Source organism: Mesitornis unicolor, unplaced genomic scaffold, assembly GCF_000695765.1.
Source record: "Mesitornis unicolor isolate BGI_N332 unplaced genomic scaffold, ASM69576v1 scaffold20151, whole genome shotgun sequence".
Lineage (NCBI taxonomy): Eukaryota > Metazoa > Chordata > Aves > Mesitornithiformes > Mesitornithidae > Mesitornis > Mesitornis unicolor.
In genome coordinates, this window is record NW_010163426.1 from 38,956 (window position 1) to 54,574 (window position 15,619).

General features: G+C 37.5%; 1 protein-coding gene across 1 annotated transcript in view; it reads right to left on the reverse strand.

Annotated features, from left to right (window-relative positions):
• Nucleotides 1-15,619, reverse strand: part of BAZ1A (bromodomain adjacent to zinc finger domain, 1A) — a gene marked incomplete at its 5' end in the record, with an annotated part of 57,720 nt that overhangs the window by 27,254 nt on the left and 14,847 nt on the right. Inside the window, 8 exons of the mRNA XM_010193975.1 lie at nt 832-978; nt 1,417-1,555; nt 3,398-3,493; nt 4,337-4,503; nt 6,747-6,849; nt 7,397-7,531; nt 9,725-9,812; nt 11,092-11,193. Of these exons, the coding sequence (XP_010192277.1) occupies nt 832-978; nt 1,417-1,555; nt 3,398-3,493; nt 4,337-4,503; nt 6,747-6,849; nt 7,397-7,531; nt 9,725-9,812; nt 11,092-11,193 (977 nt within the window). The remainder of the gene's footprint in view (nt 1-831; nt 979-1,416; nt 1,556-3,397; nt 3,494-4,336; nt 4,504-6,746; nt 6,850-7,396; nt 7,532-9,724; nt 9,813-11,091; nt 11,194-15,619) is intronic.

Sequence of the window (15,619 nt, forward strand, 5' to 3'; positions counted from 1 at the left end):
CTGTGTAGCATCTGTAAGATCTTACAGGTAGAGTGCTCTGCAGAATGAGGCTTAGAGCAATTCATGAACCAGGGACCGAAACGCTGAGCTGTCTGAACACAGAACAGAAACAATCTGCTAAGGATGAGGACACATATGTAACGGCCCTGATCACATAAATTTGGAACAAAGCCTGCACTCCTTCTGATCAGTGGTTAGCATATAACAAATGCCTCTGAAAATGCAGGCAACTTCAGCCTTGGAGTGAAGAAGGCAGAGTGACTGTTAGTGACTGGAAAAAGAGGGACACAGTAGTATCTAGCAGTTGTGGATGCATATTTCTAAGTCTTGAAGAACAATGACTACTGAAATTCCTGAGTACAGTTGTGCTGAGGAGTTGTAGTTTTTAATGTAGTTCAGATTTTTTTTTAATAGCTACAGATAAAGACCTTTGAGAAGATGTAGGGAAACGTTTTGTTTTGTTTTGTTTTTATTTAGGAAAATGCCTTTTTTTCGTGATCCTCAGGAGAAACATCTAACAGTGCTGAAGGAAGAGGAGCAAGGTGAAGACAAGTTTTCCGCAACACAAGCAGCGCTGTTAAAAGCTTATTATGCATTGCTGGGTACAATCATATTAAAAATGAGCTTGCTTTTTCTCTGTTCCCCCAGATCCCACCCTCCATGCCCAGTTTAAAGGCCTAATGTCAGATAAAATAGAAAAAACAAGTCCATTTACATACTATGTCCATGAATAATAAGACAAGATTAAACAAAGGAATGCCATAAATCATGCAGCTTAAAGTTAAATCCAGTGGAATTTCAGTTTTTCAGCAGTAAAATTAAGGATCTGACCTTTGGTCTCAGCATCAGCTATTTGATCTTTGGCCACTTCCTCTTCTTCTTCGGCCATTGCCTGAAAGATGGCAGTCAGGAAGAAAAACAGCAATTCACATAGTGGGCCTTCAGTGTCATTTCCTACAAGAGCTTCCTCTAAAACTTCTGTGAATAAAGTTTAAGAAGTGTCACTTTTGCCGCAAAGTTGGAAAACAATTATGTACTGAAGAATTAAAACACTGCTTTTTTCCTTCAGGTATGATAATCAAGTTACTTTCCCATAATTTAGTGCAAACATTCGTAAGTTGATGCTGTCAGAGTGCTGATAAAACATTATTTTCTTTATATATAAACTGCAAGAGTGAAGTAAAAGTAGACATTAATAAGTAGATTAACAGCTTCTACGTTGAAATTAGTTTTGATTTTACAAACACTGCAGAAGTTGACTGTGAAGGGAAAACTGGATTGGTTTGCACATGTAAGCACTGATATATTAAAGCTGCACATAAAGTTTTGTAGCACTGGCAACTGGGAGCACTTGAAATGTCTGGTAAAAGGGACACCACAAAATTGAGGCACCTGGCCACATAAATGACAACTTGCCTAAAGTCACTCCTTCAGGAAATTCATCTTGAAGATCAAAAAGTTCCCCAAAAGCATATAAAAACTCCAAAACCATCAGAGCATCACCAAAGATCTCAGGAGGAAGTCTTGTCTTCACCGGCATTGGAACAGGAAGTTCCTGCAATCAAAATGGGACAACTTAACATTGTATTTGGTTTCTGCAGAGTACACAGGTGATTCAAACCAGTCAGTCTACAATTGTAAGAAGTGTATCTGTTGGGTTTCTTTACATTTTACTGAAAAACAGTTCTGCAAGACACATGATCAATTATCATGGTAACATCTGTGGCAGTACAAACTTTAAAGACCAAAGAGGATACAAGGTGGATGTCAATCTTTTGAGATAAAAGTTTATTTATGTCCATGAAGTGGAATGATTGTTTTAAAGGAACTTAAATCCACTACAAGTTAAGAACACTGGCTGTCAAGATTTTTCCTTTAAACCTGTATTATTTCACAAGAGTTTTGAATTTAAGTTTGCGGGAACAGAGCAGAAGCAAAAATTAACATTCTTAAAAAGTTACTCATTATTGCTTGCAAAGACAAGCAAACAAAAGCCCAACACATACACATAAAACCAGGTTCATCTATTACTAGGATATGCAAGATCATGTCTAATGAGTGAGTGTTCTGGTGGTTGGGTGTTTGCGTTGGTAGGACAGTTATGATCGCTGAAGAAGCCTTGTAATAAGACCACTTAACAAGGACACCATCTCTGTATCACAGATGCCATTGCCTAACACTGAATTTGACTTTCAAACTAATATCCTGATGTAACTCGAGATTTGTTTTTGCTTAATGCTTCTCAGCAGACAGTGAGCCAATTTCCAGAAGGACAGCTCCTTTCCACAACAGTGGTAGTTCACAAACAAAGAATGCCAAATACTATGGTTTCAGAAGAACTCAGTAAGGTATTTCATACATCTCTTTTTGAAAAGCACACTATGGGTGGATCTTTCTTCTTGCTTCCTCATGTAAACTCATCTTTATCCATATTTTGTCAATTTTCACTGCAGTGATCATACTACTTTCCCACTACTTTTTCTTTTCCAGTTGAAACACAGCAGCACTATTTTGCACAGCTTCCTCTCATTTTGACAATTCTTTTCCCTTTCTTCAGCTTCTTCCCTCCTTTCTATACACAGCTAAGAGATTTCACTCATCTTCAACAGCCTGTACAGCTCTCCTTGCAATTATATTCAATTCTGACGTTCCTTCCAACTAGTGCTATCACTTCAATTCATTTAACACTCTCCTCTATGCTCACTTGTGCTCTTTGCACTTCTGTCACGTTTCCCTGTGTATCTCAAATTAACCCCCCTTCTTGTGTCTCTGATAATTTTGCCCCCTTTTGCTATCCCCTGCCAAAATTAATCATAGTGAGGTGTGCCTAAATGTATAACACTAGACAATATTCTGTTATGTACAGACACACTGCATTCTTGTTTAGAATATAAAGTTGTTTGGGATGTAAACACTTGTTACTTTCTATAGGTTTCCAGGATCATTCAGGAAGATGCTCGTTAAGCAAGGATACAGCTAGAGTTAAAACCAAAAGAATGCCAAAGGGAGTAACAAGTTAATGTCCTTTCTACCTTCTGCAGTCAAAAATTTGGTTTCCTCATTACTCAGATCTTTAAAGTAACTCAGTTTATTCCAGGTAAGCTTATGTTGTATATTTAACAGAAAAGTCAGGCATACTCAATACCCTCCACTCAGTAAGATAAGCTCTTCAAAAATACATCTGGTCCACATTAAGGCTGAGAACAACTTAAAAGGTTTTCTGGAAGGTGAAAATGCAGATGATCCTATTAGCATCACCACAGGAAAATATTACGTGACTGCAGATGATTCACAACCCCTAGCATTCAGATCAGACCTAGATCTGCCTCTGAATTAGGGAATCTAGCTCGGGGATGCTGTAAAGTACAAGCTTGAGCTATTCCAAATTCAATCATACCTTAAGATCATCACATTCCATATCTTCTCTAGGCTTACTCCACTGTTTCAGGTATGCCACATACTTTCTTTTTTCTTCACGCAGCTTCTCTCTTTCCTGCAAGAGAGTCACAATTGTATATAAAATATATTTTCTAGAATTGCACCAGTTCCTATTTCAATCACACTGAAAAATAAAACTAAAACATAATTAATTAGAATGAAATAATCAAACCATTTTTATTTTGTATAAGAAGATATTGTAAAAAATGTCCACAAGTAAACTGTGGTGATACTTTGTAGGATTAGACATGGGGTTTTGTTGAGGGTCTTTTTCTTTTGTTGGGGGTTTTTGTTGTTGTTTTGGTTTGGTTTTTTTTTTAAATGGAAGTGGCTGAGGAAAAATTATTTAAAAGTAAGAGTATTTATGAAAGTTCGCACAAAAATATACAATCAAAATAGACAGAGGATGTGGCTGTGGTAAAATACAGTGAATATGAAGAAATTATTTATTCCAAAGTGACAAAAAGTTATTTAGCAATTTCCAGCCAAAGAAGAACCCCACAAGAAAACCCACAATTACTTAACATGCTGTTAATCTGATGCAGTGCAGTGTCTTGTATGCTTAAGCAGAAGACAACCATCAAATCAAATACTGTCATGCGTTACTGGCAAAAAAAACCCAAACCCAACCCCACCACGTTACTTCACAAGTTCAAAGTGAACTTTTTGTGAACTAAAGTTCACTAAAGTGACCTAAAATTATAATACACAGAATGTTATCCAGAAACACAAATCCACGGTTGTATCTTACAACTGCCTGTTGTTCTAAAGTGTATTTCTATGAACTGAAAACCCCTAATGGAAAATTACCTTAAGCTGATAGCAACTAAGAAACAAGTTAACTTAGAAAGCTGATACACTGTTCCTGTATGAAACATATATACTGCAAATACATCACCTTTTCCTTCTCTATTTTGAGTCTCTCTTTCGCTTCTTTCTTCTTCATCCTTTCTTCTTCCACAATCTTCTTTAATTCTTCCCTCTTTTTTTCCTTGTCTTCCTTCTCCTTTTTCTTAGCTTCTATAGCATTTGCCTTCTCTTGTTTCAACTTAGCTTTTTCAAAAGCTATAAAGAAAAAACCCAAACCAAAGTTATTTCTTCCTGTATAAAATGTTAATTTTATTTAACTGTGCTACATAGACTGATCTCTTCATAATTACCATATGAAAAATATATTGTTATGAAGACTGAATTGTTTCTATGCCAACCAGAAATACAATCACTTAAAAGTTCTTGAAAGAATCAGAATTTTAAGCCTAAGCATTATATGTTTTACAAGGTAGTCATCACTGCAATGAAGTCAAATTTCTACGTTTTTATGAGTATACAGAAGTTTATTACTTGTTCACTGTTTTCTATAAAGTGATGAATAAAGATGAGAACTGATTCCAACTGCATTTAATTAAAGCAATTTATTTAGTAATGATTGCTTAATAAAAGCATGTCACAACTAGGTGCGGCATATAACCATGAAATATTTGTGATAGTAAAAACCCTTAAATAAGTGATCTTTAAATATTTAATTATTACTGAATTACTGAAAAGTCAATACATTTGAAACCTACTTAGTATTTTCAGTGTTTTTTCCTGAAAATTTTACTTCAGTTACACAGTTTAGGCTGAACTTTAAATGGTAATAAAGGTTACTGTACTTGTCTGCAGAAGAACAGCAGGATACAAATTTCCACTTTCTGTGGACAGACGTCTGTCAACCCACACACAGACTAACAAATAAGAATGGGTCAGGGGCCTTACCGCTTTAATTGAATAAACAAGAAAATTAGAACCACAAGTGGAGAAAATGAAAAGAGATCCTTAATTCTATTACCAAGTAGATAGCACTCAAAAAAATTACTTTTATGACATTTTCCTATAAAATTCTGAAAAGGCGCTAGATTGCTTTTACACATAGCAGCAATGGCTTTCATGCAGCAAACAAAAGCAGTGAAGCTCATCTCTCAATCTTCTACATAATGAGAAGGTTTATTTTTCAAGGTACTGGCATTTTGCTACTTTTCCCCATCATTAGTAAAGTAATATAACAGCTTTATGGATGTCAGTAATTACAAAATCTGAATATCAACACACTGTGACAGCCTTTCAGTGAGATTGCAGAAAGTATTAAAAATCCATTTGGATCTTCATGTCATGCAACTTACTTCGAGGGTAATTGCTCTTTTATTATGTGAAACTGTATGATTCAAGGGCATTGTATTTTGGGGTGCAACAGGATAACACAAAGATAAAATTAAGCCAGAATGCGTTTTATCTAGCATTCTAGAAGCCACAATTAACACCACACAAGAAAGGAAGCGGCTTTGATGCTGATCAGCGATTATTTTGTTCTGTGCTGGCGTTCCCAGCACATAAACAGAGATGGTAGCTGTGCACAGAAGTGGGGACACAAGTTTCATGGAGCCCAGTAAACCCTGGTGTCTCCAGCTCTTGTGAGGAAAAGGCCCTGAGCAGCCTCAGACAACTTTGCAGTTACTTAAGCAGATGTTGAACTGGATGATTTCCAGACTTCCCTGCCATCCTAAAACATTCTATGATAATGGAAACAAGAGGAATCTCCTTTCCACAGATGAAAGCCTTCCCTTAGGAAGGACATCGATGCTTACAATCCAGAAACATCTCCTTGTCTGAGCTTTGTCTCCTCAAGAAGACATACCAGTTTACCGAGTTAAACCCATACAAAGGGTATGTGGGTCTCCTTACTTCATCTGAAATCAAGTTTAAATAGACCCAAAACAGGTCAAACCTAAGCCAAAATAATTCAATCAGTCTGAAAGAAAAATCTTGTAAGTGATTTGTGCTCTTTAAATACCTATGCACACACAATTTCAGAAAGACTCAAGATTTCCTTAAGGGTTATTACAGGTTTTGAAAGCAATGCAGTTCTTTTAAATGTTGAGGTAGTTTTTCCATTTACAGATTTTCCTCATACAACAGATTGATTTATGTTAGATGTTCATGTTTTGATATACCTTCAGCTTTTACACGACTTCAGAATCCAAACTTCTGCAAAAATTTATTTTGCTCTTTATTTATCTGAGAGAAATCAACACCGCTGGACTGCAAGCTTCCTACATTTCCCCAGTTTAGTAAAATAAAAAATATTAAAAGAAAGTAATCAGGAAACAACTGTTCTAACCACTGAAAGTGGCACTCTGCGGTAGTGCTGTAGCACTGCACTCTTATTACATTTTGCCTTTGAAAGGCACAACCCCAAAAATACTTTAATTATGGCCTGCTCTCAGACCTGCAAGAACTGGTTGTACCAGTCATAAGACTAAACCTCAACTTACCCATGGCCTGCGTATCTTCTTTTTGGTTCTCTAACCTTGTCTTTTCGCTTGCTACTTTCTTTTTCTTTCCTTGGGTATTCTGTTTAGCAGTAATCTCGTCCTCCTGATAGAGAATTCAGAAAGGGAGTGAAAAAAAAGAACACAGTATCTACAGTGAAATGACCAGCAACAGATATTCACATTTTTTTCAACATGATTCTAAAGCAAGAATAAAAACAGGCTGCAAGAGTTTCTCAACTTTTTCTTCCAGCTTTCTTTTTAAATAAAGTAGTTTAGAGCACTAAGCTTCGTTGTGTTTAATCTAAGAGTACAAATTTAAGTTTTTTAGCAAACTATTTACTAATCAATCCCAGAAGGGACAAGTACTCTATGGGCCTTCACGACATGCTAAAAGCTAGTTTCTTGGTGGGATCACAGAAACAAGAAAGATAAAAACAAGGTAACACATCAAGTAAGGCCCCTTTTACCAGCTTAACTATAACACAGTCTACTTTAATTGCAATTATGTAATATATCCCAATTCATCCTCAAAGAAAAAAAGCCCAACGTCAATCTCACACTCCAACTGTTCCGAAAGTTCACAGGAAATGGAAGAACCTGGAGACTAAGCTGATGTGTCTTCATGGGGAATTAAAAACATTACTACTTACAAGACAAGAAGATGGCCTCTTTGGAGGTCTCCCTCGCCGTCTGCTTGCAGGACTGAAGATAAATGTGGGTGGGTCATCAGGAAAGAAGCAGCAGAAATTTTTTTCTGATAGATTATATTTTTCAATTGAAGTTGCCTTAGTAAGAAAGATGAAAACAGTTATTCATTGTGAAATTCTTACCTTTTCATAAATATAAGCTAATTAATTATCATTAATTCACAAAAAAGACAATAAAAGTAAACAGATTCACAATCAGTTATCTTGTGATCAGATATAAAGCTCTGAAATAGTGTAACTGTAAAGTTAAGCCACCAAATGGATAATGCAGCACACATCTGAAAATAAGTTTGGCCTATCTGGCAAGATTTTATTTCTTTAGATACTGTTTAGCAAACACGGGTGGACACAGTCTTCCTAGCAAGTTACTGAAACGTGCCAAGAATTACTTTTGACAGAGAAAGACAGAAAATTAACTCAGCGAAGGACCACATAATTCTCTGTCATACTTAAAACATTTCTGGAGGAGCAGAAAATTTGTGACTTCTCTCATACAGAACTGACACACTTTCTTTTCAAGTCAGCTTTCTCAACCTGGCAACTTCAGGAAGTCTGCCCTTATGCAATGATACACATGAGGAGACAGTCCAAATAGTGCACGATCACACAACTGCTGAAACTCAAGGCGATCAGCAACAGATCAAGAAGACACTCCACAAAGCACAAATAGAGAGAAGACAACAAATACACACATATACAGAATACAGCAATCTTCCTGAGGCACCAGAAAGCATCACTAATGGATCACTGGACCCAGCACACTGCATCACATCAGGGACAACATAATCTCCAACAGGCCCAAAGAAGGGGGCAGTCTATCCTTTTCAGCTCTATTTTCTTCTATTTCCATTTCTTGAAAAGAGACTGATTTTAAAGTTACAAACTTATTTAGAAATCAGTTGCCTTTGTAATTCCCCACAACTTTCAGAGGCAAGACTCTCACTGATGCTCTCATCTCAGAGCTTTCCTGTGCAGAATGAGCAGTTACACAGCTGTATGAGGGTTCCTCTTAAACATACACAAAAAATGCAAGATGTAATAAACAAACATGCTACATTCTAAAAGCAGGATGAAGATAAGACAGATTTCAGGGTCAAGGCTGCAATACACAGTGAATCACAGAATATTAGGAGTTCGAAGGGACCTGGAAAGCTCATCCAGTCCAACCCCCCTGCCAGAGCAGGATCACCCAGACCAGGTCACACAGGAAGGCGTCCAGACAGGTTTTTAATGTCTCCAGAGAAGGAGACTTCACAACCTCTCTGGGCAGCCTGGTCCAGTGCTCCGTAACCCTTAGATGTAACAATTTCTACATTAACTTTAACTGTTTATGTATAAGCCACTGTTAGCAGCGCTGACTCTGAGGGACTGAAGGCTCTGTCACCCTTACAGTAAAAAAGTTTTTCCTCATGTTCAGATTGAACCTCCTATGTTCCAGCTTGCACTCATTGCCTTGTCCTGTCATTTTCATGGAGTGAAAAACTCCAGGATCTCCTGCAGCACAGCAAGTAAGGCAAGGCAAAGTGATGCCTACTTGGTATGTGTGGAGAAAACTGCTCAATTCCCTGAGCACAAGGAAACAGACATTCTGAGTTATCCTACACAGACTAAGACGTGAACTTTAGTCTGAACCTGTACTATATATCACCATATATCTCCCCATAAGATGACAAAAATATGCTAACATCTTCAGTATCAAAGGCCTCATCAACAGCCCAGCCCATTCCAGCCACCTGAACTCTTCAGGACTTCTGTTTCACTGAAGAACTGGAGACTGAATTCAATCTACAATAAAATATTTTCCAGCTAAAAACATTACAACAGAAAAATATTAGCTTATTGTACCAAAACAGAAACAGTTTATTTTTTATTTTACTTAGAACTACCAGCTGCATACCTTGAAGAATGAAAACAACTCATGTGTTAGACTAAGCAAAAATATATCATGTTTTAGTATCATCTTTCTACATAAAAGCTTCCATTTTTATTTTGGGGACTTTTCTAAACTGGTAGCTAAAAATGAAATTAGACCATTAAATTCTGCTTTGTGTACAGAAAAACTACCATCTTGATTATGAGCAAAAGTTAACAAAACCCTGTTTTTACAGAAAAAGTTGCAGTATTCATCCTTTTATTTTGGAAAAGTCAAATGCTAACTCAGTATATTATACTTACAAAATCTAAACTTGATGCAGTTTAAAAAAAAGAAGCTCTAAGCAGCTAGTAGAGAAGAGCAAAAAAAAAGAGAGTAGCATCAATATTCTTATTTACCTTAGCTTTAATGACTCCATCCTGTGGTTCACAGTGTTGTTTCAGAAAAAGTTTAAGTCTATCACGAGAAAACATATTCTTCCTCCGGCTGTATTAGGAAAGAAAGGTAGCATTAGGAACTTATATCTTTAATTGTTGTTTAAGTACAGCTGACAACATGTGCAAGAATGCATGTAACAGATCGTATGATTGACCTTTTTCTCATTTTCTTAATTATAAATTACACCCTCACTATTGTCACTAACAGCCAGCCTTTGCAACCCCAATTCAATTAAAAATTTCCTTGTGAACAAAACAAATCCCAAGTAATATGCATCTGTAATTTTCATTTTGAAGATCCTGGTATGTCCTCTTTTATACGCACATACAAACTCTACAGCCCATCATTCATCCCTGCTAGATCCTCCAAACATTTCTATCACAGTAGCTTTCAAAATCCCCAATGAAACTGAAGTCTGATTGTTTCAGAAGAGGATGAAAATGAGCATGCGATCAAGGACAGCAGGAAAGCAGCACTGCCATCTCTCAGACTGAGAGGTGAGCACAGAAGCCTCAAGCCAACACGCGAGGGGTGAATTCACACAGTGCAGGGTCAGGCTGTGGCTCTCCTCGCTGCAGGACAGCGTGTGCTCTGAATGTGCCCTGGCATGCCAGAGGACCCACACTGCTTCCTGGGAGGGAGGAAACCCACTACGCAGGAGTAGCCAGTGAAAAAACTAGTCTCGATCCATGCTGGAACTAAGTGACTTGAAACCACTGAAGTTTCGGGGTTTTTTCCAAAGTATTAGTTTATAAAGGTCTGATACACAATCTAGTCAAAAAACCCACCAACGAACCAAAAAACAACAAAAGCCACCAAAAAACCCCACCAACCAAACACCAAAACATTTTCACTACATTCAAGACAAAATTATATTATTTAAGAAGCAAAAACTCTTCACAACTTTCTAGGTGAAAGCAGTAAAGCAGTCCGACTGCCAATGTCTGCTCCAACGTTTCAAACCAATGCTACCACACAGCGAGAGCAAGCTCACAATGCCAACAGTTCATCAGCATTACAGAACAGGGTTCTCCAACTTTTTTCATCTACTCCATCAGTAGGCACAGGTACCAGAAGCAACAGCAGATCTTGTGTGCGTGCCAGTGGGAGCACAGAGACATGTGAGGAGTTGGTATCTGCGTTAATACAAGTAAAGCTTGGAACCCTTACTATAGAAAGCCTGTGAAACAGTATTTTGTGCCAGTGTCTTTAATTAATAGTTCTAACATTATTTTTAAATGCAATTTTGTATCAAACACATCTTAGTGACTTACAGAACTCACATAGTTATAAAGTACAATTTTAGCTTTCATATACTAATTTTTACCTTAGTTGAGATGCTTTAACAATAACAGTTTCATACAGGTCTTTTTCAATAGGTTCAACTTTGTATTTGAATAAGGAAGGATCAGTTATGGCTTTCTTCTCCCTAAAAAAAATAAAATAAAAAAATTAAAAGTTAACCACAATCACAAAACATCAATCTTACACTGTACACATTTAATTTATTTATATGCATCCACAACAGACCTCTTGAAAATACCCAGTTTTATTTAATACAGGCTGTAACTGCCAGTGGTACCACTGAGGACCTATTCATTTCTGCCACTAGATTGAGATCTGCATCAAAGCCAGTTCCTGCAAGGAGTGTTAAAAGGGATGGGGGATGTTGGTTTTCTTAGCAGGGAGATGGGAGATGAGGAGGGTAGGAAGAACAAAGAGGGAGACAAGTAATGATACATCCCTATCCCTGAGAAAATCATCTCCTTAATACTCTCAGTACTGTGCTGGCAACAGGAAGGCAGGAAAAAGGAGAAAAAATGATGAGGAAGGAGTCCAAAAGACAAGAGTTCAATAAAAATAATAAAAACAGTACCCATAGAGCTACAGATGACATCTCAAAATGATTAAAAAACAGGTACAATATATTTCTGAAATATCACTTCAGAAAAAACACCCTCACCAATAACATATATATGAAAATACCAGGAATTGTAAGACAATGCACCTACACTTCAAAAAAAAAAAAATGCTGATTGAGTTATATGTGTTCTTCCCCAAGTGCAGATATCAGCTACAGAGAACGAGATTTTTTTACTCATGTTAAAACTGAAGAAATATTTTTCATAACAGTAACTGTTCTCTTACATCTCGTCCTAGGAATAACCACCCAGGTCTGATGTGCTATCAAATCAAACTTCACTCCTTCAAAAAACAGAGAGAAGGTTTTCACCACAGGCAATATACTTTAAATAGTGTGGTACATTTATGGACAGGCTTCATCAAGAGTTAAACTACTGACATTTTCTTTAAATAATGTTGCATTTTGCTATTAAACAACAGAACTAACTTCTCCTAAGGTAGTAATTCGTAATCAGAACTAGTATTGCTTTATCTGGAAGAATTCAACTGCCACTTCCTCAGTAAGGGAAGGTGGAGAAGCCGTGGATGAAGTAAGAACTTTACAGCTATGCATTTCCTTATCACTGTCAGTCCTTCTGGCATTTACAAAATGCTTGAAGGTGGAGTCTGATAAAACAAAATAAATCAATAAACCACTTGATATTCTGTACACTCTATGAGGAACACACACAGGATCTAGTGAACTGTACTTTGCAAGGTTGTCAGATATGAAATCTGTTCCAATTTGTTCTTATTTTTCCCCACTAACTCTGTGAAAGAGAAGTTTAAAGAAATGCAACATTAAGATGTCTAATAATAAATACATTAATTCATATAAATGAAGTGTAATAGAAACAACACTTATCCACAGATAGCGTGATATGTAATTTTTTGGAGAAAAGTAGTTTATGATTGATTAAATTATTAACACAGTTAACAACAAATGAAGGGACAAATGAAGAAAAGTTTTAGACTTGGAAACAGCAACGCGCCTACTGGACGTACAGGTAAGCACTAGGATATACGCTGTCTGCCTTGCATGATGCTATCTAAGTTACGCCTTGAGTTGAGTCACTCAGACCAGCTCCAATTTAAGAAAAACTACTTAAACCCCCCACTCAGCTAGTCACGTTAGTAAAACTGAAACTGTATAAAGAAAATAATTCATTACGTCCACTGTAAATATTTCAATGTGTCTGCTCATCATTTTTGCTAAAAGAGGCTTCACACTTTGGTTGTATCATGACTCGCTCTTCCATGATCATCTTCAGTCTCAGAATAGCAAAGCTGAAGTAATGAAGGCTGTCACATGGCATTTCTGGATACTACCAAATACAGACTTGTTCCCTCACCATACCCCTCTGTGTTTCCAGCCCTCTAGTCTAATAAGCTAAAGGATCCAAACAGAATGTTCGGCTACAAAATAAAATTCAAAGTGACAATGTTATGCCAAAAGTATATTAACTGATTTATGTTTTTAATAGATTTTCAGCTCCGATACTGTCTGTAATTGAAAGCAGGGCCCAAATAATCAAATGGTTAACTCCTGCACCGTTAACCTCTACTTTTTAGTTTGAGTAAATCTTTCTTTCACCTTCAGTGGATCATATATAATAGTCCCAAACTAATTTCCAAACACACTAACTGTCTCAACTTAGTTTCTGAGTTTCCAATTATTATCTGAAAATGCTAACATGTTCCTGACATCCTCCTCCATAAATACAAATTTAAAATTTTGCTTAGTGCACAAAGGTCATTCAGTACATGTAGAAAGCTATAAAGTTATATAGATTATCTCGTCACTTTGGCATAGAAGTCACGACATTATTTTCTGTTATATTTCATTTATAAAGCATTATATAAAGCACGTAAGAGTTAGCAAAGGTTAGACCCATTTCGCAGCAGAGGTCTCCTACAGCAGGTCTCCATGGGACAGCTCTCAGACCACCAGATTCAGACAAAAGAACACAGAAGATTGGGTAACTGGGTAGGTGAAAACCAGAACTGACTGACCCATATTATATGAGTCTCTACTGCACTCAAATAAACATGCCTAGCACTTGGCAGAGTCTTGCAGGTTTTGAACGAGGTTATTCTGAAGAGATAAGAGAGAACAATCTCACCAGCCCTTCAGTTACATGTGGCACGGTGACCACATGTCCCGAATATAAAATACTGCTTACAGTCCTGCTGTATTATATTCACACAGCATCGTCTTAACATAGCTTTACCAAGCAACTTCCGAGACCTTGTACTTCTGAGTTACCTTGTCCAGGACATGACTATCTGTATTACCTGGTCTGAGTCTTGCTGGACCTACCTATATCCTGTGGCTAGAAAAACTGCACATGAAAATACTGGTAAGCTGACCAAAACTTCAACATGGAAATACACCAACCTGAAGACTGATAACATCATGCTGGTCATTCTGCTCTAGGGACAGGACACCACCACTGTGCAACAAAATCCTGACTTTGAAGCTATTGATGAAGATTTTAAGCTGCCTTTGATGCAGTACTTTGGTCTTTCCTTACAATACAAAGTGGACTAAGACCAACCACCATTATTTAGACTCAGGGGATAGAGAGATAAGAGAGGAATAAAGGAAAGAGTAAAGATAACAATTAAAAATAAGGAAAGATTTGTTCTACTGAAGACATTGTATAGCTTTAATGACAAGATATGACTGCCCTTTTTGAAATACCCTGTTCATAATTTCCTCTCCAAATATGGGCAGAAAATTAGGTTGAAGGTGGTAAAAATCTGGATGGTAAGGTTCCACTAGCATTATTTCCAAAAACTTTGTTATTATGTCTGCTTGCATCTCAAAATTTGCATAAACAATTAACCCTTCCCCAAAATAAAGATGATACTTCACTTCAATCTGAATAAACACCAGAAATTACTGCCATGAACCAGCCAGCAAGCCAAGAACAAATGTTTCTTCTAGTATTTCTGATGTAGTTGTTGGTTCATATTACCCATAGCCACAGCAGAAGGAATGCCACGAATTAAGTTGCAGCTAGTGCTGTACGTACTTGGTGGTACAAGTCCCTCAGTCTCTAGTCCACTGCTGAGTACTACAGTGAATGGAAGAGTTCAACCTTATTCCTAAATATCGCAGTTTAAGGTATGAGTACTGCTATTCTACAGTGACCACTATCCTATGGTACCAGAGAGTCCCAGGACACAGCATCAGCAGTTTAAGATCCAAGAAGACTGCTACTTTTTGCTTCACAACCCAGGCCTTACAAGGCAGCCTGTTTTTCTGAGGGAGTGCAGGAGTTAGAGCATCCTGGCCTCTTTCTCCCTGTACAACCTCAGCTTTCGCTGTGGAGCACAATGAAAAAGGTCAGCAGGAACACTTGTACAGAGTGCGTGGCTATTTCTGCCCCATGCAGACAGAAGCAGGGTCAGAAAACGGTTGGGATCTCTAATGACATCTATTTTCAGTTGGGATTCTCTAGCCTTACAGATTCTTTAGGAAAAATATTTGCAGATGGCCCACCAATCTGCGCTGTGCTCCCCTCCCCCTCTCTCACAAGCACACTGAGCATCTGCTGTACCATTGTTTAACAGAGCTGTAGCCCTGCACCAAGGCTGGGCTCAAAACCTGGAGATCTGCGTGCAGACGGAGGCAGAACTGTGGTACTGCACATACCAACTTGACACTGGTCCCAAGGTGAGTAACATCGATACACTCCATATAGCCCCTGAAGGATCAGGGCTGCAAAACGCTGTCAGTCAATTCAGTGAGGCTAGTTGGGTGTAAAGGGTGTAAAGAACCTTAGATGTCAATGTACAAAACCGACAATGTTCTACTTTCAGATGCGTTTTACAGGCATAGCAAATAGTCCTTTCTGAGTCTGCATATACCCAGAACATATCCAAAAACTAACTGGAGTGTTATTACACTCTAGCATTTGTAATAAAAATATTCACTTAAAACTTCC